Source organism: Silurus meridionalis, chromosome 4, assembly GCF_014805685.1.
Source record: "Silurus meridionalis isolate SWU-2019-XX chromosome 4, ASM1480568v1, whole genome shotgun sequence".
Classification (NCBI taxonomy): Eukaryota; Metazoa; Chordata; class Actinopteri; order Siluriformes; family Siluridae; genus Silurus; species Silurus meridionalis.
Window position 1 is genome coordinate 38933559 of NC_060887.1, and position 27104 is coordinate 38960662.

The following is a 27104-nucleotide window of genomic DNA, read 5'->3' on the forward strand; positions in this document are numbered from 1 at the left end:
TCCGGCACTATACTACACTATAAATTTAACTACGCTGTACCATACTACTTTATATTACACCACATACATTGTACATTGTAGTTGTTTGGTAAAAAAAAGATTTATAATTATAACAAATCTGCCTTATGCTAAATTGTTATAATTTTTTTACCAAACAACTACAATACTATACCCTACAGTACTGCACTACCCTATACTATAACCTACTGTACTACAGTATACTATATCACACTTTATATTATACCACACTATACTTCCCAATAATACAGCATACTACACTATATACAATACTACATTACACTGTACTACACTACCCAATACTATAACCTACTGTACTACAGTGTACTATACCACACTATACTTCCTAATAATACAGTATACTACACTATATACAATACTACATTAGACTGTACTACACTACCCTATACTATAACCTACTGTACTACAGTGTACTAAACCACACTATATATTATACCACACTATACTGCCCCATAATATACTACACTATATACAATACTACATTACACTGTACTTCACCACCCTATACTATACCCTACTATTACACCATAGTGTAGTACACTGTAGTAGTGCACTATACTATGCTACTACAATTTACAATATTATACTACAGTGTAATATACTACACTATATACAGTACTACATAACACTGTACTACACTACTCTATACTATACTTTGGCTGTCCTTCATGTTTCCTGACATGCATTACTATTTATTAGCCTTTATTTTTCTTTTATTCTCTCGGTGCATTAGTGCTTCTCAGTCCTGTAGTAACGAATCATGACTTAATTTTCTTCTTATTCATACACAGAACCATTTCTACATGTTATACCATATGGGTTCTGCTCTCTTGCTTGCCATTCAAACTAGCAAAATCTTCAATCATTCCATAACTCTCGTTCGATGCCTGTTTCTTCGAAGACGGAGGGAGAGGTTGTTCTCCCTCCACAGCATGATCCATCTCAGTTCCTTCGCTCCTCTTTCTATCCTCTGATCCCTCATCCCTTTTTTGTTGGTAACTCGCTCTCACACACACCAGAGGAGCTTATTATCAGTGCACTCACACCTTCTTTGTGTTAACGGATGACGCAGCAGTGTTTGTGGTATGTGTGTGTGTGTGTGCCACTGAGACTCTGTGTGTTTGCACCTTCAGCTCTAAATTTAGATTTAAGGGTTTATTGGCTCCCTGCAGGTGAGACCATGTGTGTGTATGTATACTGTTTCCCAAATCACTGCACCAAAACACTACATACTGCACCTATCCAATTAGGGAAAAAAACATGCATCTTTATAAAAATAAAAGCAAATAAATTTGTAGTTTAGTGTGTACAATTTGTAAAGTAACAAAAAGCAAACAGCAGTTTAGCAACAAGTGTAGTATTACCTACAGAGAGACAGTGTATTTGTAAATTGAATATATTAATGTTATATATAAAGCTAGAAGTAGCCAGTAGTATAGTAGCTAATTATCCAGCAACCAGCAGCAGCCAGCTAGCTATAGCTATACTAAACAACAGCTGGGCCATGGATCAGTACCGAGCCATCGATTATTTGATACCGGGTCACACAAAGAAGTTAAAATTATTTTTAATTTATTTCCATTTTACTGAATTTCACAGTCTGCAGGGGTTTTCTTTCCAAAAAAATTACCACTTCCTCTATTGCCTAAACGCCTATTCAAAGCAAAAGAGACCGACTCAAATGAACCGAGACGCAGACTTGAATGAATTAAAACAGACTCGAACGAACCGAGTCGCCCATTCAAACCAAGCGAGACACCAACATTAATGAATCGATTCGTAGACTTGTATGAATTAAAAAACCGACTCAGACAAATTAATTTGTTGAAATAAATAAGTTGAGACAATGAGACACTTAATGAATTGACAAGCTAAGTCAAACAAATTTAGATGCTGATACTCAAATGGTTTCAGGCACCAAATACACAAATACAGTGATTTGAATGAATTGAGAAGATTTTCAATAAGGCAGCGGACCCCAACCATCAAGCCATAAACATGTACGGAGCTATGGATTATTTGGTACCAGTTATTTACACATTATTATTTTTTTTTAAATGACCACCAGTGTAAATTTCCTGCCCCTATCCAGTCTCAATTGAATGTCATATGCATCGGTAAATTAAGAAAACAAGTGAGCCCTAGCAAAGATAACCACAAAACTAAAGTAACAATGTTTGCATCATTTCTTGGAAAATTAGGAAAGACCAAATAATGAGACCACAAAAAAAACACCAAGACTGTCCCCAAAATGAAAGCTCAGTGTAACTCATGCATGAAAACAATAAGAATCCATAGCCCAGCATTACCCGATAACCAGGAAGTGATTAGCAGCTAACATTAGCGCTATGGATTCTTTAGCGTTTTATGTCCAGCTTCTAGAATTTCTCTTAAAAAGAGAAAATCCTGACAGTTACATGTCGAGGGAGTGAATAAAGGAATGAATGATGGAGGAATGAAGACATTTGTTACAGTAATGCTGAAATAAATAGAATAGTGAAGTAGAACACATTTTATTTAAAATTAAATCATAAATGTAAAAAACACATTTCTGTGTTGGGGTCTAACAAATGTAAACTATTTAAATGTGATTTTTCCATTTATTTAATCAGTGTGCCAATTTATTTGATTACTTCATTTAATCAATATAAAAAAAATTATTTCATTGAATTTATTCTATTTTATTTGAATATATTTTATAATGAAATATTATAAAACATTATTTAATATATATTATGCAACCATGCAGGCATTTTATTTAGCATTTGTAAGTGTGGCATGTGAAAGATAAGAGTTAAAGTTAATCTTCAGACCTGAGGATAAACAGGCCTGTCAGCAATCGGTGAGTGTGAGAAAGACAGAGAGAGAGAGAGAAAAGAAAGAGAGAGAGAGAGAGAGAGAGAGAGAGAGAGAGAGAGAGAAGTAAAGGGATAGATAGAGAAAGGCAGACCAGACAGACTGAAAGACAGAGCTTTTTTTTTTTACTGTTTGTTAGTACTGTGTGTGTGTGTGTGTGTGTGTGTGTGTGTGTGTTATGAAGACCAAGTCTGTGTGGAATTATATATCTTGTGAGGACAATTTGTAACCAGCCAGCGACCTTGTGGGGACTTGACAGATTGGTTTTAATAAAGATACATTTGTTAGATAGATAGATAGATAGATAGATAGATAGATAGATAGATAGATAGATAGATAGATAGATAGATAGATAGATACCCCCTTTGTCTTAAACACTACACACAATGGCTAAAAATTATGACCTTGTGGAGACCTCTGATTGTGTCCTCCTAAAGAATGAATGTGTGTGTGTGTGTGTGTGTGATATTAACAAGATCAAAGATGTCTATTTTCCATACAGAAATGAATGAATGAATGTGTTTTATCCATATTTATTGACTAATGACCTTGTGGGGACCTTGGATTGGTTCCCATAAAGAATTGAATGTGTGTGTGTGTGTGTGTGTGTGTGTGTGTAAAGAAAAAATAAGAATGTTTCTATTTTTTGGAAAACGTCTGATTGAAAGGGTTTTTATATCATTTTGAGGACATGCATAATTAATAAGGCCTTGTGGGGACTTTTCTGATGCCTTTAAAAGAAAAGTGTGTGAGAGAAAAAGAAAGGAAAAATTGAGAAAATATGTGATTTTGCTTTTATAGGTGTCCACTGGTTGCTTGGTTCAGTGTGTGTGTGTGTGTGTGTGTGTGTGTGTGTGTTGTCAAGGCCAGTAGATTATCAGTAAAGCTCAGACTGATAAACTGATAAAGTGAAGCTGACATTTCCAGTCTTGGTCTCTGCAGGTGTGGCCGAGAAAGCAGCAGATTTCCTGCCCACCACAAATACGCACACACACACACACACACACACACACACACACACACACACACACACACAGTGAGAGAAAGAGACAGGAGAGTGTATGAGGACAAACAGTGGAAAAAAGAAAACAGTCTCCACATGATGTATGCCTGGGAGACTCTTAGGAGAGCAGGAGAGATAATAAAAGCGAGAGAAAAAAAGAATGAAAGAAACGTCTGAGCTGCATCTCTCAAACCTCTCTTTTAATATCACAGTGTTTACATCTGTTTATTTTCTACATCCTCAGGCTTTTTTCTCAACAATAAGTGCATCGGTATGGCTGGAGTATCAGAAATGAGTGAAAAAGGGTTCACATTTATCTGCATTAATGAGGGCAGAGCCTTTCACCCACATTAACTTCCTAAAGCCTGAAATTCATACTTGGAACTTGCTTGGTATTAACGCTTTTCTAGTAAAGTTTATTCCATTTTGAATATTTTCAAGGAATGAACAGTTTTCTGGCAATCTGTTTTGTGGATACGACAAAGCTGACCCCAAGTTAAAATATCAAAAGAATCGAGATGGTGACTCGAACAAATTGAGGCACAAGTAAAAACAAATAAAATCAGACCCTGAATCGAATAAATTGAGACGTTGAATTAAATAAGTGGAGATGCTGAGACACAATCAAATGAACTGACATGCTGACAAATGAATTAATAAACTAAATCGAACAGACAGACAACCGAATCGAACAAACACCGAATCGAACAAACACACACTTTAGGCTTTTGATTATAACTTATTACTCTTTCTGCCTCGTCTTCTGAATGTCACGCCGTCTCTCCGTGTTCCTCCTCTGGATGTGATGGTATGTGATGTGATGTGATGTGATGCACTGGGGCTGATGAAGGCTTCAGGGGAATCAGGAACGAGGGAGACATCAGGACATCGGGCTGTTTGTTTCGGTTTCTCTCTCCGGCAGTCAGAACAAACCCTATTTCCCATAAACCTCTGAAAAATGGCACACTTTAATCCCATCTGTCTAAAGAAGGATTTCGGATCAAATGGAACGCACAATATACTCCGAATTCTGAACCCACTTCATCCTCACTACTCAGAAATATTAACTTTATTATGAATTAATGCTCATGTGCTTATTTTTTTTCTATTCTGATTGGGTCCTAATGTGTTTTTTTCATACAGAAGCTTAATGCAGGTTTATATGAATGTGATAATTGTTGAGTTTCTATAGCAACAGTTAATTTACAGCATGACTGCTTATAACTGCTATATCACATGTTAGAGCTTCATGAAAACCTTAAAAGTAACTAAAAGGGGATAAAAAAAATATGGTCATTCTTTAATGAATAAACTATATTTGTGGTAGAATAAGAGGATAAAACAATTCAGGGTGTGGGATGGATGGATGGATGGATGGATGGATGGATGGATGGATGTCTATATCAACTGCATTTCAATTGGTTTTAACCACTTGTGGGGACCACACGGAATGGCTAATAATTATGACCTTGTGGGGACATCTGACTGTTTTAGAAATTAATAAATGGATGTGTGTTTATCTCTTTGAGAGGACAGAAAAGACCTTGTGGGGACCTCAGATTGGTCACTGTAAAGAAGTCTGTGTGTGTAAGAAGGAAAAGAGAAAAAAACGTCTCCTTTTTTTTTGAAAAACTGATGATTTAAACATTAAATGTTTCTATACATTTTTGAGGACATGCATAAGAAATATGGCCTTGTGGGGACCTTTGTTTTGTGGCTGTAAAAAAGAAAAGTGTTGAAGAAAAAAGAAGTAAATGTGTGCGTTTTGGTTTTATATGTGTGCACTGGTGGGTGTGTGTGTGTGTGTGTGTGTGTGTGTGTGTGTGTGGGACCTCGGTGTAAAAGCATAAAACATCGTAAGGTGTGCAGTTAGAGGACCTTATTAAGATCATAACTCGCACAAACTGGAATTCAGAGGACCAAGAGGAATCTCATGTTCCTCTCTAATTCTAAACTGATCTTGCTGACTGACAGGACTCTTCATGGAAAAAGGTTTGCTCCAGATGTGTCTGTGGGAGAATGAACATCTGGCCACAACTGACTTGGGTGCTGTACGGAGGAGGAAGCTGAGGTTCAGCTTGGTTTAAACTCCTCAGCTGAGAAGAATTGCTGAAGTTGGTGTGCTTGAAAGAGGGATTTGAATTTGGCTCAGAAGGTCATGAGTTCAAATCCCAGCTGCACCAAGCTGCTAACCTTGGGCCCCTGAGCAAGGCCCTTATACCACATAGCTGCTTAGTTGTATGAATGAGAAAATGTAAGTTGTAAAATGTATACATTTAGAGAGAAAAGAAAAGAGAGAGACAGACATACAGAAAGATGAAGAGAAGAAGAAAGAGAGTGAGACATACAGACAGAAACTGAACTGGAAGAGAGAAAAGAAAAGTGGAGAGATTGAGAGTAAGATAGACAGAGAGAGAGACAGACAGAGAGAGAGAGACAGAGAAAGAGCAACAGAAAGATTGAGAGAGGAGATGGAGACATGAGAGCAAAACTAAGAAAAAGAGAACTGGGGGTTGAGAGGAGAGCTAGAGAAAGGGAGGTGAAGAGAGAGAGAGAGAGAGAGTGATACAAAGTGTCAGGTTGAGAGACAGAGCAACTGATAAAGAGAGCGACAGACAGAACTGATGAAATGAAGAGATGAAGAGAGCGAAAAAAAAGGAATAAACACAAAGAGAGAGAGAGAGAGAGAGAGAGAGAGAGAGAGAGAGAGAGAGAGATATGTAGGGGATGGAGAGATGGATGTAAAGTGAAAGGTTGTATTTTAGATTGATAGATCATGTGGTAAAGATGCTGCAGGGGTCTGATAGGAAAATGCCTAAAATGCTTTAGATGTCAAACGACACAATCAGTGATGTCAGACATGACAGCAGGAATGTGTGTGGTGTGTGTGTATGTGTGTGTGTACACACATATGGCCTGTCCACTTTAATCTTCATTCTTTTTTTTCTTCCTGTGAAGTTCTTGAGAATGTATCCTCATATTTTTCCCTCTCTGTCATAATTTAAACAGCAGATGTGCTTATCTCTCTTCTAGTTCCATCTTCAGACCCATCAAAGCTCATTGTGTTTATTCTTTGTTCCTCTGAGATGTCCAGGCAATTCAGAACATTTTGTGCTCACTGTATTATTAGAGTTTATTTCATGATCCTGCCTCGAGTTCAAGTTCATTTGCTCCCAAGCAAATATAGCAGATCTATAGAACGCCAACAGGGGGAACCTCTGAGATAGCAAAATTAGTCTGTGGTCTCCAAATCAATAAGCACTTCCATTTCCCTTTGATAAAGTGACTTACAATGACCTTGTTTATACATTGAGTGTTTGAAGGGCTTTGGTCAAGAGCCCAGGAGTGGCAGCTTGGTAGTGCTGGGATTTGATATCACAACATTTTGGTCAAATGTTAAACATCTAAAATCACTGAACTTCCACTTCCTTTTCCTCTGTGTGTGATGCAGCATGAGCACATGTAACAATTTGCATTAACTGTTTTACACTCAAATGTCCATCAGTGAACGATTGATAAACTAAAAAAAATGGAACTATGGACATTTGGTGTCGCCCAGATTCTGGTTCTTCTGAAGGTTTCTTACTTAATCCATCTAAGGAAGTTTTTTCCTCACTTCCACTGTCGCTGCTGGCTCACTCATTGGGGATAAAACTATAGGGACGCATTAACAACACTAAAATTTATATTTTTAATATTTTTAAGTTCTGTAACGTTGCTTTGGGACGATGTAAAAACGCACTGTACAAAGCAAATGGAATTTATTTGAATTAGTAAAAAGTTGAGGCAAGTTTTATTTTAGAAAAGACTGAGTGGCTTCTTGGAGAGATTATGAATAGGATTCAAAAAAGTGGAGTAAACAAAATCCCTGTTTTGTAGAATGCTAATGGTGTCACACACTAAAACAGTAGAAACACCTACAATAGATTTGCTGCATGTGTGAACATTCTCTCCTTGTTTTCACTCCACATTTTTAGCCCAACATACACTTATACATGGAAGTAACTTTTGTGGTTTTGTAAATCATCTGAGACCGAATTTATTCACTCAACATTTAATAGATGTCTGGGATTATCACTGATTTACCTTAATTTACCTTTACCCACACTTTTTACAACCAGGGTTTAATAAAAACTCACAAACCAAATAGAATCTTGATTAAATAAACACAAAAAAACCCCAAAAGGTTTCAAGTTCCATAGGACATACAGTATTATAACACAAAGAATGTAAAAAGAAAACACCCCAAACCTCAACCCTACACCGAATGCCAAACCCAACCTAAATCTCAAGTCCAACCTCAATTTAAACCTCAACCTAAATCTCAACCCTTATCTCAATTCCAATCCCAACTTAACTCTAACTCCAACTCCAACTCTAAATCCAACCTCAACTTCAACTTCAATTCCAAAATCAACTTCAACTTCAAACCTACAAAGCCTCAAGGCCAATCCCATGCTAAACCTTAAACCCAGCCTTAAACCCAAACCCAATTTAATTCCAGGTCACAATCCCAAACTTTATCCCCAATCTTAAACCCAATACCAATAAAAAACTCAACACCAACCACAAACCCCGTCCCCATACCCAATACTAATGAAAAAAAATACACACAAATCCCAAACCCAACATTAACCCCAATCCCAAACTGAACCTCAAACCCAAATCCACACCCTAGAGCCCCAAACAAAGCACATCAGTACAAATGAACTGAAGGAAACCATCAAGTGCTATAGGTGCAACACAGCAAAGATCAGTTCACCTCAAAATGGGGAAAAAATAAAACCAAAACAAAAACACTAACCAACCTCACATCAGTGGACAAAAACACCAACCATCTGGCTTCAGACCCCACACCATGTAATCTTCCATGCAAATCTTCACAGTTGACTGATTGAATATGACCCTGACTCCATCTTGAGCAACCAACATGGAGGTCCCTTTTCCTAAAGCCATGCACCTTTCTGTTAAAATAAGAGTCCCCTAAACTAGACTGAACATATGTCCCATAAACATGGCTGTAATTATGACATTTTAAATGGCACTCAAGAACTTTGAACACACATTAGGATGGCAGTAATTATGTAAACTTCACCAAACAGCACATTTCCTTTTTTTTCTTCAGTTAATACATTCTGGTGCTTAAGTAAGTATAAGAACTAATGTTGTGGGGTCCCAAATTGAGCCATAAATAATGCCTCATGTTTTTCTAGTGGAACAGAACTTAGTCATGTATTGATGCTGTAGATAGTGGTATTTAAGTTAGTAGTAGTGTTTTGAACCAAATATTTTTATCCTTCAAGAAAGTGGACACCAAACTTATTAGCTGAAATCTGAACTGTATCCTATTATATATTATAAGCCTGGATTTTATAACATTGCCTACCGAGGTGGTATCAAAGGTTTCGAGGCTACTTTTGTAACAAGCCAACAGATGGCAGCACAAGGCTGCACGCTTAGTCACGTGGATCACCGATCTTCATAAGTGAATGTGCTGTATCCATCAGGAGCTGGGCAGCTGGTGCTATTCTGACCTCCAGCTGATGCCTTAAGTATTCTTTGAAGTAAACACTCATAAGATATACTCCAGGTGTTTTCCAACCCAGGTGGGACTTGAACCCACAATCCCCAGCTCCGGAGGCTGATGCCTTATCCAATTAGGCCACTGGGTCTTATCCATTTGTGCCAGCTGAGACACCAATCTACTGTTTTGCGGTCCTGTAAAAATGTGTGCCCAGTCTAGGAATAGACTGAGGAAATAATTTTCCTGAATTAAACCACAACAAGCAATTCAAGTTACAGAGACAATAAGAAAGTGGTAACCTTTGGGTGAAAGATGGGAGAGTGACACCAAAACCCCAGCAACAAATAGTGAATCTGAACTATGAAAGCTGTATTTAGGATCCTAGCTTGAAATTCTGCCTAAAAAACAACAGAGGCTTAAAGTGACAGCTTTCCTTTCCCATCTTTGTTAAATGCTGCAAAAGAAAAAAGAGAGAAAAATTACTACAAAGCAACCAGCTAGCTAGGACTTGAACCCCAACACCTACAACCCAAGAGTTTGGTGCCTTAGCCGTTAGACCATAAAGGAGTACACTTACCTTGATTTTATTTCGCAGACGCCCTTTATCCAGAGCAACTTACTTAAACTGAGCAGTTGAGGGTTAAGGGCCTTACTCAAGGACCCAGCAGAGGAAGCTTGGAAGTGCTAGGAATCAATTGTATGACCTTTTGAGCCAAAGTCAAAATCCCTAACCAATGAGCTACCATCTCTTAAGCAACTAATGATATAGTATACAAACCTGGACCCGGAAACTCAAGAAGTCAATGTTATTCAATGACACCTGAAACCAGACATGGTTCTGAAACGTCTGAAACGTTTTAAAAGTCAATTTATGTACATACAGTATGTATGATTCCATATTGTCCTTAATTTGCCCTTTATACTGGACGTTGTCTTCAAATCTTAAGTCTCAGCTGAGAGCATCCCCAGCAAGATCTTTTACATTCCTAGAGGGGGGGGTTGAAAAGGAAATAATTCCAGCCATCAACCCTACCTGTCAATGTTTTACACAATTCAGCTTCCTTTGAATTCTACAATCCAGATTCTTCCATGTTGCTGGTGTTTTGTATATTAATAAAGAGCTTTGTTCAGTGTACCAGATGGAGCCTGGCTACAAAACTTCAGCAACTCTGGCAACCGCCAACTCTAGAGGCTGATGCATGATGGTCCGATTTTCAAGTTCCACCATCTTCCCTTGCTCCTGTACTCTCAAAACAAAGACAAATTTGTAACCTGGACTAGTTGCACATTTAACAGGTCATTTTACATAAGTCATCAAATGCCTTGGTGTAGTTTAGGGGTCCACAAACTATTTTCTGGGCCACATAATTTTTCCTTTCTGGAGGGGGCGGGTCGATCTGTAACAGAAAATGAGTGAATACCAATATTATTGTGGAGATTTTATTTTGATTTTAAATGTATTTATTACGCCTCCTAATGCTCAATTGGCATATTATTTTGTACCGTACACAAAAAACGTTACTTTCAAGAGATATATCACCTATTAAAATATTATTATTACTATCATAACGAAAGCGACCGGAAGCCGGAAAAACTATCTGGATGGATTTTTGCTGATAGCCGATAGTTCCAGCGATCAACTCAACTTCTTTTAATAACTACGGGACATTTTAGTTTGAAAGCCACCCTTTATTATTAAAGACATATATACGAGTAAACTATATATTTTAAATATATTTGTTTTACGGACGTATTCCGCCCACAGGCTGTAGTTTGGGGACCCCTGGTGTTGGGCAATGACTTATGATGTATTTGAGAATGTTTCAGTTAGTACTGTAAATCAGTTAATGCACTCTAATGCAAAACACTATAAAAACAAAGAGCTTAACGTCCTCGTTTTAAGCTATATTAATGCCAGGAAGTCAGACAGGAAAGTATCTGGAATGCTTTTGATTTCACACTCCACAATCAGCCTGCCAATGAAAAAAGGAGACAGTTTGAGTGTATGCTTATGCCCTGTCCACACTTCTTCCCTTCACTTCTCTTGTAATGTTCCCATGTTGTAAACCTTCCGATCCAGAAGCTTTTCTGGTGTTTCCTAAGCAACCTGGTCCATTGAGAAGATGAGCTGGAATAATATTTATCTCCTAATTCTCCTGAGACACCGTGTACAAACAAATAAGCGATTGAATCAGAGCTGCAATTAACATCTCTGATGGATACCTTCACCATTGTGTTTCCATTAGGCGAAAGTTTGAGGAAAAGCCAAACTTCCAAGAATCCCAATATTTTGACAATAGATTAGATACCAGTTGCATGAGAATAATCAAAATGGGACTTGAACCCATAAGCTATAGAGGCGAATGCCTTAGCCATTAGGCCACTGACTACATTTGGACCAATGATCTCCTGAAATTCAACTATACAGTACTAGTTTAATGCCTGAACACTATATCTAAATACTTGGAATTACAAGAATTATTCAGTAATCTTCTAGCTGAAGGATCTCATTAGGATGTCTCAAAGGTTTTGGCAGGGCAGAAGCTTTTTCTGCTCTTCTGCAGGTCAGAAGAACCCAAGATTTGCTAAATAGCCCCCCAGGGACACTTCACAGTGATGACAGTGGTAAAGCCTGGCTTCTGTCGCTCTCACACACAGACACTGACACTAATTAGATTCCAGTTCAGGCAGCAGATGAACACAAGGAGACAGGAGCTGTCTGATGGAGCAGACATTGGAAAAGTGAAAGAATGACGGGTGTATGAGCTTCAGACCAGAAACTCTTCGGGTCTCATTTTTGGCTTGATGGAGGTTCAGCAGTGACCTAACAGTCTTCATGATACATGAAGACATGTTGCACTGGGTTTAATGAATCTAAGTGAATTTTATTTAGTCACATGTAAAGTAAAAAACCCCCAAACCCCAGCACCTGAATCTAAAAGCTCCCCTATAAGACCGAGAAACCCACACAGGCTTCAGCATTTTCAAATTCTCCTGATATCTTCATCCTTCCAAACCAGGCAGAATCAAGAACAGCTGCCGGAAAATGTTCTCCAAAAACCTAACAATCAAGAACATTGATTATAGCAACACTATTTAAATCCTCGGAATTGAAAAGTACTGAAATGTCTGTTTGCATCGCAATCTCCTAAAACCTGGCATCAATTATGGCAGGGATTTTACAGAGAATCCAGCAGAGCTTGTGTGTGTTTAACATTGCCATAGAGACGAACATGCCTCTCAAAACTGGTGAAACATGTGAACGTTTTCCCAGTCGCCATGGCAACCGGTCGGACAGGGACAGGGATTGGTTCTGACGTGCCATCTAGTGCAGTTTGTTTTTAATTACACTTATGGATTTCTTGTCTCATCATATACACCATCGTCTACACGGAAACACCGCTACATTAAGAAAAATGAAATCTTACTGTTTATTTTCCTCTGGAATTAATAATGGATCCACTTTTCCCTCATACTTTTATTACAAACTATTCCAGCAGATGTTCTTTTTTCTCTGATGCATTCTGGTCCCCTGGGGTCCAGAGGTCACGTTCATACCGTAGCTTAAAATGCTCCATATTTATCACTCCACTGAGATTCCTGATGGACCAAAGCTTCAATCAGCTCTCTTTATATGGTACTTTCTCTATTCTCATTCATTTCTCTTCACTTTGCTGTTCTTCCTGTTTGCATCTCAGGGATGTGAGAAAAGAATAATGGAAAGAAAACACAGAAAAGAGAAATTATCTAAGCTAATCAGTGGGGAAATTGCCTTTGGTCACCTACAGAGGAATCGTGTCAGCAACAGGATTCTAGCTGGTCAACAGTCCTGGGTCTTGTTTGTTGTATTTTTTGCTTCATAATCAGTTCAAATTTCAGAATCTTCGACTACGAAGATTCAAGAGTAAATTGTGTACATTTATATAATTGTACATTATATAACGATAAGGTTATATTTCGATGAGCAAAAAAAGAAAGTACAAAATGTTATGAGGTATAACAGACCAAAAACAGGAGCAATGATTATGACAATGTAAGGTGAAGTTTGCAGATGCAGAATGAAGACTTATAGGATAGCTTAGATGGCCATGAGAAGTCTAATGCCTTGTGGGAAGGAACTCCTCCTGCAGTAAGTCTCCCAGATTTGGCTATCAGACAGAGGAAGCGTTTGCTTGATGGCAGCAGACTGAACCAGAAGTTACTTTAACAGTCCTGTTTCTGCATGGACTGTTGTATATATCCTGCAGAGAGGGTAGAGTGGACCATGAGATGTGCTCTGCTAGACGCACAACTTTCTGAAGGTCTTTACAGTCCTGTTTGGAGTTTCCTCCTTTATGGAAGGAGTCTCCAGTGTCAGCACTTTTGTAACAGACAGAGATGAAGCTGTTCTTCAGGACAGAGGGGTTTACTTTATGCTTCTTTGTGTTTTTCCTGCTAACGTGACAACATCTTACTAACTCCAAGAAGGGGAGAATGAAAATAACACCTGGTGAGGAAACGTTGAGGGACCGTCATGTTAATGGCTTAGCATATGTTCCTGGGCATTTCATGTACTGTAGCAGTTTTTTTTTTTTCTAGCACCGTTGTAGGATTTCTGTTCATTCAGATATCGTGACCTATCCAGATGTTGGCCGAGGCTGCCTTGATGCTGATTGGGTTATTTATCGGAGCATACAGCAGTTTTCTTATGATTACTGCTGTTTCAGTAAGTGCTGAATCGCTGAAATGATGTCCAGGGTCGCATAATGAACGATTTTGTATTTCTTTGCATATCCCAGCGATGTTAGGAAGCTGCAGTCAGAGTGAAGGATCAGCCATGATACAGTGTGCCTGAAGCACAGAGGGTTAAGGGCCTTGCTCAAGGGCCCCAGGAGTGACAGCTTGGTGATAATGGGCTTGACTTTCAGTACATTCAAAAATGGGAGATTAGAAAATATATATATATATATATATATATATATATATATATATATATATATATATATATATATATATATGGAAAAAAGTATTGGGTCACCTGACCTTTTCTGCCATATGTGGTTCTTCTCCAAACTGTTACCACAAAGCTGAAGGAACACAATTGTATCGGACGTCTTTAGATTAGACTTCAACTTGGAAACCCAAGCCTGTTCCAGCATGGCAATGCCCCTGTGCACAAAGTAGGTTGCTTGAAGATTTGCTTGACATAGTTTGGAAAGAAAGATCTACTGCTAAAATACTTCAACCCTACTGAACACTTTTGGGATGAATGTGAACACCGAATGCACTCCAGGCCTCCTCACCTACATCAGTACCTGATTTAACCTGTGGCTGATGAACACAAATATCCATAAGCACACTCCAAAATCTAGTGAAACATCTTCCCAAAAGGATGGAGGGAATTAGAAGGGCAAATTGGGACTAAATGTGGAATGCAATCCTCAAAAAGCACATACCAAACTTATGACTAGGTGTCCGCAAACCTTTGGCAATACAGTGTATATAAATATAAAACATTTAAACTCTGGGATGTCTGTGCATTTACAGAGTTGAAGTTTAATGGAGAAAATTATGAAGAAAAGTTTGTGGACACTTGAACATAATGGCATGTGCCTCTTTTTCAACATCCCATTCCACATTTGGTCCCCATTTGCTGTTATAATAGCTTCCACTCTTCTGGGAAGATGTTCCAATAGATGTTGTGGAGATTTGTGTATTGTAGGAAATCTTCAATTCCAACCCATAGAAAGCATATCTTCATGAAGCTAGCTTTTGGAGGAGGATTTTAGATAGTTTATAGGAAGGGAAAATATAACTCGAACCTACAATCTCCAAGCTCTGAAGGTTCAGGCCTAATCTATCTCACACTGCTCATGGATTTGTGATCTTCTCAACTCTAATAGATCAACTCTATTAGTTTTAAATGCACCCATTGGTTACAAATTCAAGAATCATCCAGTAACAGAACTTTAGGTAAAAGATCTCATGAGTATGAGAGATCTGACACGTCTGAAGCTTTTTCTTCTCTTCTGCAAGGAAGGAGAACCCAAGTTTTTTCTCAATGGGCCCGTAGGGACACATCACACTTATGGTGGTGGTACAATCTGGCTTCTTTCTCTCTCACACACAGACCCTGGAACTAATTAGATTCCAGGTCCAGGAGTTTGAACATAAAATCATAGGAGTCGTTAGAGTAGTGACCTTTGTCTTGAGGACCCGGGTCTTCAAAACGTTTCCTAGGTTGCTTTTGAATATCAAAGATTGTAGTCTGAATTATATTGTGATGAAACACATGCATTACTACTGTGTTTAAAAAAAATCCACAAATTGTGAAGTTCCATGTTCAGGGTGCTCACCCAAAGCAGTTGTTGTTATACTACAAATAAACAATCCTGTGGAGACTTGAACCCTCAACCTGTTATCTATTAGCACATTATAATCTGACATGGTGGGGATAAGTGACCTTTGTTCAACAAGCTTCCGGAACCATATATTGTGGGCTGTAAGAATGCATTACTGTGGGATTACAGCAGTTCAGGAGAACATCAGTTCCCCTGTGTGGGATTTATTTCTGTAGGGCGTCAGCAACATGGTTTCATACTATAATAACACTTTCTATCTTAAACTGAGTGTTACGTTATAACATGAAAAGTGACCCAGGTGGGACTCGAACCCACAATCTCCAGCTCCGGAGGCTGATGCCTTATCCATTAGGCCACTGGGCCACGCTGAGTAACCAAGTGACAGAGAGGCAGAGAGCAAGAAACAGAGGCGGTGAAAGAAAGAGAATGATCGTGAGCCAGATAAAAAATAAGACAGCTGGGTGGCAAACAGCAAAAGAGTGACAGACCGACAGAAAGAAAGAAAGAAAGAAAGAAAGAAAGAAAGAAAGAAAGAAAGAAAGAAAGAAAGAAAGAAAGAAAGCTGGTTGCAAACATCCAAAAAGAGACAGAAAGAAAGAAAGCTCAATCCAGATGGGACTTGAACTCACAATGTCCAGCTCTAGAGGCTGATGTTGTATCCATTAGGTCAGTGGACCACATGAAGACCACCTTAAAGAATTTCATTATAGTATTTCTCAACAAACATAAACCCACCATAAACCCCATGATGCATTTCTAACATACCATATGTTTCTATATCAGTTAGTGTAAAACGATAAGTACAGTAGAACCGTTGCTCATCTTCAGTGTTCTGGAAGTACAGTATATGAGCAGTCTAGAAAGAAACATCTCTGCCACATTGTGCATTGTTTTAAGGTCATTATACTGAAGCCTGTATGCCTGATAGCTGCTCTTTAACTGGGTCATGTTTATGTTTTAGAGCTAAAATGATTATCTATGCGTCACTTTGCTGAAACACTACATAACAAGATGGATGGTGTGGATGAAGTAGATCTGGATTACATTAAGAACATTCTTCTGAGTGTTTGATTGTAATTTGTCTGCACTTTTTTGATCATGTGACAGTAAGAAACAGAGCTGTGGAGTGTTCCATTATTTCTCAAAAAACGAAGGATTTAATTCCTTTCCTGCTCGAAAAGAACCAGTTCATCTGAAGAACACCTACATGCTTTTTCTTTTGTGTCCACCTGCTTTTAATTTAGGATTGGATAGTTTTGTTATACCTTGAACAACAGAAGGGATTCAATCCCACAATCCCAACCTACAGACATCCCCATGAGGCCACATCCATTTGGGTCACTGTGTAACTTTTCCACACTGTATTGCTGCATATTGGTTGCTTCTGTCCTCCACCTGGTCCGTCACAAGCATCTCCAGAAGCTAACACCTTATCAATGCTCTACTGACCTTCTAGATCTGGATTCCTCAAAATTCATTTGTATACTGAATGTCTAGAATTCCTGAAGGTTCCTCTAGTGTCTCTAGGTGAAGAGTCTCATTTCCATAAGGATTCTGGTAGCTCTTATGCAGGTCAGGAGAACATTCTATTAAATGGGTCTCCAGAGACAGATCATAGTGTTCATGGTGGTAAATCCTGGCCTCTTTCTCTATTCTACAACTGATTAGATTCCAGTTCTTGCAGTAGCTAATCACAAAGACACTGGAGCTCTCTGACTGAAGATTCTGGAAGTGTCTCCAGATGAATGCATTAAACCCACTTATTTCTGGTGTCCAGCTACGAATCAGCTAATTCAGGTGCAGGATCACTGCAATGGCAAAAATGATTCAGTAATGACCATGTAAATCTGAACCTCTTTAGGTGCCTTCAGTAGGTACTACCAAACTTGCCTTATTGTTGTAACTCAACAACCAAAGAACATCTCAGAAATCTACAGTCCCTTAAGTCCTCTACTTGATGGAATTAACAACTGGTTTCTTTTGGCTTTTTAAGCTTCCAACACCCATAGTTCACAAAGAGCCGGTGTGGGTGCAGGTTTTCACTCCAGCCAAGCAAGTCCACACCAAATTCTACCAGTTTAAATAGAAAGACTTTTATCTTCAGTGACTATGTGGCTGCTGATTGGTTGGAATAATAACCTGCACCCTTTGTGGAAAGGACTGGACATGCATACTGTAGATTCATACATAACACTGGTTTTAATCTCAGACAATTGCACTAATTTTTCTTTAACTCCTGCTGGAGATGAACAACAAATGAAAGACCCAGGCGGGACTCGAACCCACAACTCCCAGCTCCGGAGGCTGATGCCTTATCCATTAGGCCACTGGGTCATATGCTTGTAGCTCATTAACTATATCTAGGTGAATGTTTGAACTATTTGTATTACTTCCCATGAAAATCTTTATCTCTGTTTTCTAATATGATCTACCAAGACTTGAATTATTGTGACCCAACAATTGAGGAACATTTCAGCAATCCATAGCCTCAGAGTCTGATGCCTTAACTATTCGATTGTGGGTTCTCTAGAAAGAGTAAATCAAAGAGATGTGATCATTAAAGTGGCTTCTTTTGCTTTTTAAGGCATCAACCTCGATAGTTTCCAACGGTTGCAACATAACAGTAGATTTAAGACCAGATTCTCAGACCAGTGGCACCAACTAATAGAGTAGGCAAGAAAACCTGAGTTCCCTTGAACAGGTCTCCAAAAAAAGATCACAGTGATAGTGGTAATTGTGGTGGTGGTGGTGATGGTACATCCTGGTTTCTTTCTCTTCCACACCCAGATACTGGCACTAATTAGAATCAACTATGTCGAAGGAGCAGTGACACTGATGTTCCACATCTTTATTACGTTTTTATTGCTCAGGAAATTAGGATAGGTTCTCAAAACTCCTAGTGAAGGATTCAATTTGTCTGACGGCTCTGGCAGGTCTGGAGGTTCTTCTGCTGTTGGTCTAATGGTTAAGAGATCATGTGGTTCCTTGAATTGGTCTTTAGAGACGGATCACAGAGGTGATGGAGTCATAGAAGGCATCAGCCTCCATAGTTCTCAAAGGTTGTATGCTTGTAATATAACAGCAGTTTGTTTCGCAGAAGAAAGGCACTAAATTGACTCAAGTTCCTGAGGATGAATAACACAAAACCATGACCCAAGTGGGATTTGAACCTTGGGTCCACCCATTCACTGGATTTAATTAGATTTCAGTTCCTGCAGCAGCTGAACATAAAGTCATAGGAGCTGTTTGCAGCAGTGACCCTGATGTTCCATGCCTTCATAAAGTTTCATTCGATTTAATCCATGATACTGTGGAGCGGGACGTTTGTCAGGAATGTATTTTAAGCTGTTCAGTGACCAAGAATAAGAATTACACAACTCCAGGTGAAGGATCTCATTCGTCTGAGGAATCTGGAAGGTCTGGACGTTTCCTGCATCTGGCTTCATGAAATATGAGCTTCCTGAAGGTTGTACAATTGTAGTATAACAGTATTTTGTTTTTTTAGATCATGCCACTAAACTGAGTCAAGTTCCTGCACTTGATAAACAACAAAAGAATAACCCTGGTGGGATTTGGGCCACTGAGATGGTTTGTGTCAGTTGTCTTCTGAACTTTAGCTACATCAGTGTGCTATGCAGTCCAGGACTAGTTGAGGTACTTCCCATGTAAATATGGATCTTTTTGAGGGTCTGCTAAGACTTGACTCAACAATTCAGGAAAATCTCAGGAAACTCCAGCCCCAGTGGTTGATGCCTTACAGTAGCCGATTGGATGACACATTTGTGTGTCATTGGTCTCACAACACACTGGAGATCAATATTTATTTGCAAATTGCCCTAGTTATATAGCATTCGCTAGATGTTGGACTATTTTTTATTTGGTGTCTTTTGATGCCACTGGACTATTTGTAGTATTTACCATGTAAATCTGGATCTCTCCAGATGCCACATGATCTAGCCAGATGTACCATTTTCTGATAATATTCAGCATGTTTCTGTAAGTGTCAAATGTGGAGGTTCTACTTGTATTTATCTTACCCTCCTATTAATAAGACCAGGAAAAAAGCATGTAAGATGTTCCTCATGGGAATTTAAAGCATCAACATATACCTCCAGCCTGCAATTCATTGTTGAGTACCTCACAGGGCCTCCTGCTGGGATGTGGACCCACAACTTCCACCCCTAGAAGCTGATGCCTTATAAAATTGGGCTACTAGACCTGACATGGTATATACACTATATTGCCAAAAGTATTGGGACACCTGACCTTTCCTGCTATATGTGGTTCTTCTCCAAACTGTTACCACAAAGCTGAGTCACCCAATTGTATGTGGAAACCCAAACCTGTTCCAGCATGGCAATGAACCACAGTGAGCCCCTTGAAGTTCTGGTTTACATGCTTTGGAGCAGAAGATCTTGCTGCTACAGAGCTCTGATCTCATCCCTACTGAACACCTTTGGGATGAATGTGAACGCTGACTGCACCCCAGGTCCCCTCACCTACATCATTACCTGCCTTTTGTTAACACTCTTGTGGCTGATGAGCACAAATATCCATATGCACACTACAAAATCTAGTGGAACATCTTCTCAGGAGAGTGGAGGGAATATTATGAGCAAATTGGGAGTAAATGTGGAATATGATGCTCATAATTCACATACCGAACTTATGACCAGGTGTCCCCAATACTTTTGGAAATATAGTGTATATATACAGTATATATGGAGAAGCGACTACTTTTTATCAGCTACAAACGACGAACAAAAACCCGTCTTGGCCAGCAGCAGCACTGTGGAGTTCTGAAGCCTGTCCAGAAGGGTCTTGATGAGGTTCTTTCAGGCCACTGGGATAAATTATTACCACAAATGCTTCGGAGCTAAAGGTTGTGAGCTTAAACCAGCCACACCAAGCTGAGCAAGGCCCTTAACCACATAGTTCTTAGTTTTATGAATGAGATTGATGAGTCGATCCAAATAAGGACATGGTAAAGAACTACACCATGGAGTTGAGGGTCATCAAAAAAAAAAAAGCTCTAGCGCAAGGTAAGATAATATGCGATTCTTCCCCAAGCATCGCATATCGTCTTATCCGTTACACACCCCATACACATTATTATAAACTCAGGAATGTGCCTCTGTGTTTATTACTATATTTACACGTGTTTTCATTTTCAATTGTTTTACCTTCTAGTAACAAAATCCAAGAAAAGAAAATCAGAGAGAGGTGTAGAGATGATCTCTCTGTTTCTCTTTCTCTCTTTCATTCTCTTTCTTCTTGGATCAATCTATCTCGTTTCCTTGTGTCCTTGAAAACATTCAGCATGTCACACTCACACACACACACACACACACACACACACACACACACACACATATGTACCTTGTATCTAACTCTGCTTTGTCAGACCTCCTGTGAAATGCAAACTGCTTGTCTAATTGCATTTAATATGTGTGTGTGTGTGTGTGTGTGTGTGTGTGTGTGTGTGTGTGTGTGTGTGTGTTTGTGTCTGTGTCTGTGTGTTTCTGTGTCTGTGGGTGTGAGAGAAAGAAAGACGGAATATCTGAACATCTGTTCTGCCTCATCTCTTCTACTGCAGGCATCCAACCTGCAGTGTATGTGTGTGTGCGTGTGTGTGATTGCACTTCTTTATACCTGTACAACCAAGCACAGCTGTGTTTATGCAATCTCTCTCTCTCTCTCTCTCTCTCTCTCTCTCTCACATACACACACACACACACACACACACACACACACACACACACACACAGACAAAACACAGTCCATATTTTGTTATATATAAAATGATGCCCAGGTCAGAATCATACATGTGATGCACCTGTGGTGAGGAGGTAACAGCTGGATTGTGCACATAAGACCATCAAGTCAAGTCAAGAGTCTTTTATTGTCATTTCTACTAGACACAGTGATACACAGTACACAGTAAAAACGAGACAACGTTCCTCCAGAACCCCGGTGCTACACTAAACAACAACATAGAGCTACAACACAACATAAAGCTACATAAAGTGCATCGAGTGCAACCGAGTGCAAACAGTGCAGATAAAAAACTTTACAGACAGACAGACAAACAGTACAGACAGACAGTACAACCAGACAGTACAGGCAGTACAGACAGTGCAGACAGTACAGACAACAGTACAGACAGACAGTACAAACAGACAGAACAACCAGACAGTACAGGCAGTACAGACAGTGCAGACAGTACAGACAACAGTACAGACAGACAGTACAAACAGACAGACAGTACAGACAGACAGTACAGACAGTACAGATAGACAGTACAGACAATAAAGACAACAGTACAGACAACAGTACAGACAGACAGGACAGACAGACAGGCAACACTAGACAGTGTGGGACAATACACATAACACAAGAGAGCGCTGACCAGTAAACCCACTGTACACTCTGAATATACAGTTCTGTACAAAGAGAACTATAAAGACTATAACTGAGAGTAAATATAAACAAACACAATACAGTGCAGAAAACAGCAGCAGCAGCAGTCAAGAGGTGCAAAAAAACCAACATGTAAACAGTGTAATATGGTGAAGAATAAATAATAATAAATAAATGGTGGTGGAATGGATTGAGATGAGTAATGAGTGTGTGCTAAGTTCAGGTTGTACAGTTCAGTAACACACAGTTGAATGTGTGTGTGTGTGTGTGTGTGTGTGTGTGTGTGTGTGTGTGTGTGTGTGTGTGAATTCAGTTTAGTTCTGTGTGTTAAGGAGCCTGATGGCTTGCGGGAAAAAGCTGTTACACAGTCTGATGGCAGGAGGGTGAAGAGTGTGTGTGTGAGGGTGTGTGTGAGGGGTATGTGTGTGAGAGGTGTGTAAGGTCGTCCACAATGCTGTATGCTGTTGGCTTTGCGGATGCAGTTTGAGGTGTAAATGTCCATGATAGAGGGGAGAGAGACTCCAATGATCATCTCAGCTGTCCTCACTATCCTCTGTAGGGTCTTTCGATCCGAGACATGATTGTTCATGTGGTGGCTAAGCCTATTTAATAACATTGTGTGTGTGTGTGTGTGTGTGTGTGTGTGTGTGTGTGTGGTGGGGGTGTCAGTGGAAGAGACAAAAGGGGGTCAGTGGAGGACATCTAGCCTCGAGAGACTGCAGTGTCTTCCAGACATCGGAGCACAGCGGTTCTGTCTCCTGTCTGGCTGTGCGTCTGGACACGTCTCGCTGGGTTCATCACTGTACAGGAGGAAGAAAACACTCAGGGATTCACGCTGTTGTAGGAAATGAAAGAATTCTAAGGGGTGTAAAAGGTAGCTCCTGTAACTGCAGCAACGTCAGCACTTGCTGAGAAACCAGGAAGTGTGTGTTTGTGTAAACACCCCTGTCTTTTATTGCGCAGTCTGAGTAGCATTGGAGCACATAATCTAACCTATTAGCATTACCTCATGCAGGCTAAGCCAATAAATAAGCTCATTATAGCAAACTGGATGCTCTCTTCACATTAGAGTAATGAAGCTACTCCACTAGCATTAGAGTTAGCGAGATAACTCATTCGCATTGCAGTGGGTGACGTATGCTAGGCTAAGCTAGACCAATAGCATCCTGGGAAACAAGAAAACCAATAAGCATTCTAAATCCAAACAAGAAAACCAATTAGCGTTATAGCAAACACACTAGCACACTCTCACACAGCATTATGGTTATCATTAGGTACTCCACCTGCATTACGGTAACCTGCTAGCATTCCAGCAAACTGCTAATCCGTTAGAAAGCATCAGTAAACTAGCCTTCTAGATACATCCAAATAAACCAGAATGATTAAATATATAAGCATGTTGAAGGTGGTAGCAGTTAGCATGCTAGTTACATGCTGTAACACCTTGATTAGGTTTGAACATTCCAGTCCACATTTAGTCACCATTTCCTGTTTACCTCTATTTTTACTGAGAAGATGAGATGTGCTACTAGATCTTTGTGGCGATTTGTGCAAGTCCAGGTTCTGATGTAGATGAAGTGAGAAGGCCAGAGCTGATGATTTTCATCCATTTCATCCATAAGATGTTTAATAGGGTTGGAGCTCTACAGCAGGAGATATTTCCACTCTTGACCACGGAAAGCATCTTCTTCTATCTGTCTTTTTGTAGTTCTTCCATGGAGAAACAAGTCCTGTGTGTGTGTGTGTGTGTGTGTGTGTGTGTGTGTGTGTGAGAGAGAGGAAAACATCCGGTTATGATGGTTAATTCCTTAATCGTTGCACTGTTCTTGTCTTCTTCGTGGAATTATGTTGAAAGTGTCTTCAAGGTCATAAACCCTGAGGGACTGAGAACCGTGGGAGAGAGTGAAAGAGGGACAGGGAGAGGACGATGGGAGTGAAAGGTTGAGTGTATAAAAATAGAGGGGGGTATGAGGGACGTGTGTGAGAGGATTTCAGGACAAAACTCATGTTTGTGTGTGTGTCTGTGTGTGTGTGTGTGCGTGTGTGTGTGTGTGTGTGTGTATGTGCATGTGTCTGTGTGTGTGGTGTGTGTGTGGTGTGTGTGTGGGTCCTCGGCTAGGCCTTGGGGAATGGGATGTTCAGCACATCAGTGTCCACAAACACTAGAACATGCTAGAGGAAATGTTCTCCTCCAGCCGGAGTGACTTGAGAGGCGCGAGATGTGAGATTCGCCGGGGTTAAGGGTGGCTTCCAATCCTTTCTTCCTTCTATTTCTCTTTATCTCCTGAGAATCGCTCGGGTGTCAATCACCAGAAATTAAAGCCACCACCTCGCCCTTTTTCCCTTTTCTCCTCCTTCCTCCTTCCCGTGTCTGAGTGCCCCTGGGTCCTTTTTAATCGTGATGTGACCTTCCTTCTGCAGCGAGCCAGCCTTAAATGATTCAAATCAGAACTCTGAAAGGAATCGCCTTTTCCACTAATGATATACGAGTGTGTCATTTATTATTGATGCGGCCGGTATTGGAATAGTGACAGTAGATGAGAGAGAGAGAGAGAGAGAGAGAGAGAGAGAGAGAGAGAGAGAGAGAGAACAATAAGTTGAATTAGTTCAGCTTAAAGCAGTAATGGATGAACAAAAAACAATGGGGATGGATGGATGGATGGTGTGTGTGTGTGTGTGTGTGTGTGTGCTCTCTCCTGTGAGAAGTGTAAAGGTGCGCTAGACAGTAGAAAATCACTGCGCGATCTTTAGCGCCTCCTGCTGGACTAACACGCACACACACACACACACACACACACACACACACACACACACACACACACACACACACACACACTGAAAAATTTAGTTGAATTAATAAAAAATAATAAAATGAATTATCTATCCATCAACTGTTCATATATCCATAATTCCATTCCTTTTTATTTCCCTGTTTGTCAGCCGCATATATAGAGAGGTAGATATGTTCATGATAATAATTTCGTCACATTCTTTTCCCTCATTACTGTGTGTGTGTGCTTGTGCGTGCGTGTGTGTGTGTGTGTGTGTGTGTGTGTGTTTGTGTTTGTGTGTGTCGTGTTTCCACGGTGATTTGTCACCTCCTACCCATACACGACACTGATGCACTGGATGAGTGTTTGTGATTGGCCGAAACTGGGAAGCTATTTTTAGACAGATGCAGGTAAGTGTAAGCATAGGTTTTTGACGAGACACGTGTGTGTGTGTGTGTGTGTGTGTGTGTGTGTGTGTGTGTGTGTGTGTGTGTGGGGAGACCAATCACAAAACAGCTATTACTGTACCTGTAGATAGAGATACCAATTGAGCAGTGGTAGAGGATGGAGGGATGAATGAAGCAGTGGTAGAGGATGGAGGGATGAGTGGAGCAGTGGTGTAGGATGAAGGGATGAGTGATGCAGTGGTAGAGGATGGAGGGATGAGTGGTAGGGGATGGTGGGGATAAGAGGAACAGTGGTAAAGGATGGAGGGATGAGTAGAGCAGTGGTAGAGGATGAAGACATCAGTGGTAGAGGATGAAGGGATGAGTGGAGCAGTGGCAGAGGATGAAGGGATGAGTGGTGCAATAGTGAATGATGGAGGGATCAGTGGTGCAGTGGTGGAGGATGAAGGGTTCAGTGGTTGAGGATAGAGGGATGAGTGGTGCAGTGGTAGAGAATGGAGGGATGAGTGGTAGGGGATGGAGGGATGAGTGGAACAGTGGTAGAGGATGAAGGGATGAGTAGGGCAGTGGTAGAGTATGAAGAGATCAGTGGTAGAGGATAAAGGGATGAGTGGTGCAGTGGTGGAGGATGAAGGGTTCAGTGGTTGAGGATAGAGAAATAAGTGGTTCAGTGATGGAGGATGGAGGGATGAGTGGTGCAGTGGTAGAGGATCCAGTGGAGAGCAATTAGCTAAGGAAGAACATGGTCTGGAAGAACGTCGGAAGGTTGAAACAAAGATGCAAAGGTGCATCTTGGATCAGTGGGAGAGGTTGAATGTCTCTAGAAGCTAGAAGAGAGATGTGGTAGTCCAGTCTTGAGATGATGAGGAATTGAACAAGCACCCGAGTTGCCTGTGGACAGAAAGTGATGAATTCTTGTGATGTTAAACAGGAGACATCTACATGAGCATGGTAGATTAGAGCAACATGGCAATTTGATTATTTACAACTCACAACTCTCTCTTTCTGTGTCCCTCAGCGGTGATTGTTCCTGATGGAGCCCCTGAGAAGCTGGGTTTAGGCGACGAGGCCGGCAGCGATGAGGACCTTTATGAGGAGCTCCGCAGTACAGGACATCGCTTCCCTCATCCAGGAGGAGCAGGAGAGCAGCTAGCCATAAACGAGGTGAGAGAAGATTTATCAGTAGACATAGCCAGATATTAGCATCACCTTGTTTCTATAGCAACAGCTCATGTAAAAGTGACAATGGTCAATAAGTGCAGTGGCTATTGGGTGCTAATAAACTCTGAAACCATTCAGCTTGTACACTTTTCTTCTAGACTTTTCTTGCTTATCTTGTTCTTTCTCAAGCTGTTACCACTAAATTGTAGGCAGACATTTGTGGATGTGGTAGCATGAAATGTTCTGGGAGCACTAGGAGACCCAAACCTATGGTGGAAGATCTCCTGCTATACAGCTGTAACCCTTTTGAAGACGAATGTGAAGGCCTTCTGACCTCACCTCCATCAGTACTTGACTTTCCTGATCTTAAATCTCCACAAAATCTAGTGGAACATCTTCTCAGTAGATAATGCTATACCAGCAAATGTGGTATGGGATGTTTCACACGAAGCATATACAGTTCATCTTATGCATAGACGGTGCAAATGTGCCTAAGACCTAAACAATATCTCCAAAGCTTTGCTCTGAGCAATGTGTGTGTGTGTGTGTGTGTGTGTGTGTGTGTGTGTGTGTGTGTGTGTG

The 27104-nt window shown here is 40.2% G+C and overlaps 1 protein-coding gene and 3 non-coding genes across 5 annotated transcripts in view; 1 reads left to right on the forward strand and 3 right to left on the reverse strand.

The window, feature by feature from the left end:
• LOC124384323 (rho guanine nucleotide exchange factor 4-like) overlaps nt 1-27104 on the forward strand; it is an 89264-nt gene that overhangs the window by 42832 nt on the left and 19328 nt on the right. For both annotated transcript variants that reach the window (XM_046847072.1, XM_046847073.1), the window contains one exon: nt 26380-26525. In XM_046847072.1, the coding sequence (XP_046703028.1) occupies nt 26380-26525 (146 nt within the window). The remainder of the gene's footprint in view (nt 1-26379; nt 26526-27104) is intronic.
• trnar-ccg lies at nt 9497-9570 on the reverse strand. The gene has a single exon. It is a non-coding gene; the product is annotated as a tRNA-Arg (tRNA).
• Nucleotides 16054-16126, reverse strand: trnar-ccg. Its single transcript has one exon. It is a non-coding gene; the product is annotated as a tRNA-Arg (tRNA).
• On the reverse strand, nt 18025-18097 carry trnar-ccg. The gene has a single exon. It is a non-coding gene; the product is annotated as a tRNA-Arg (tRNA).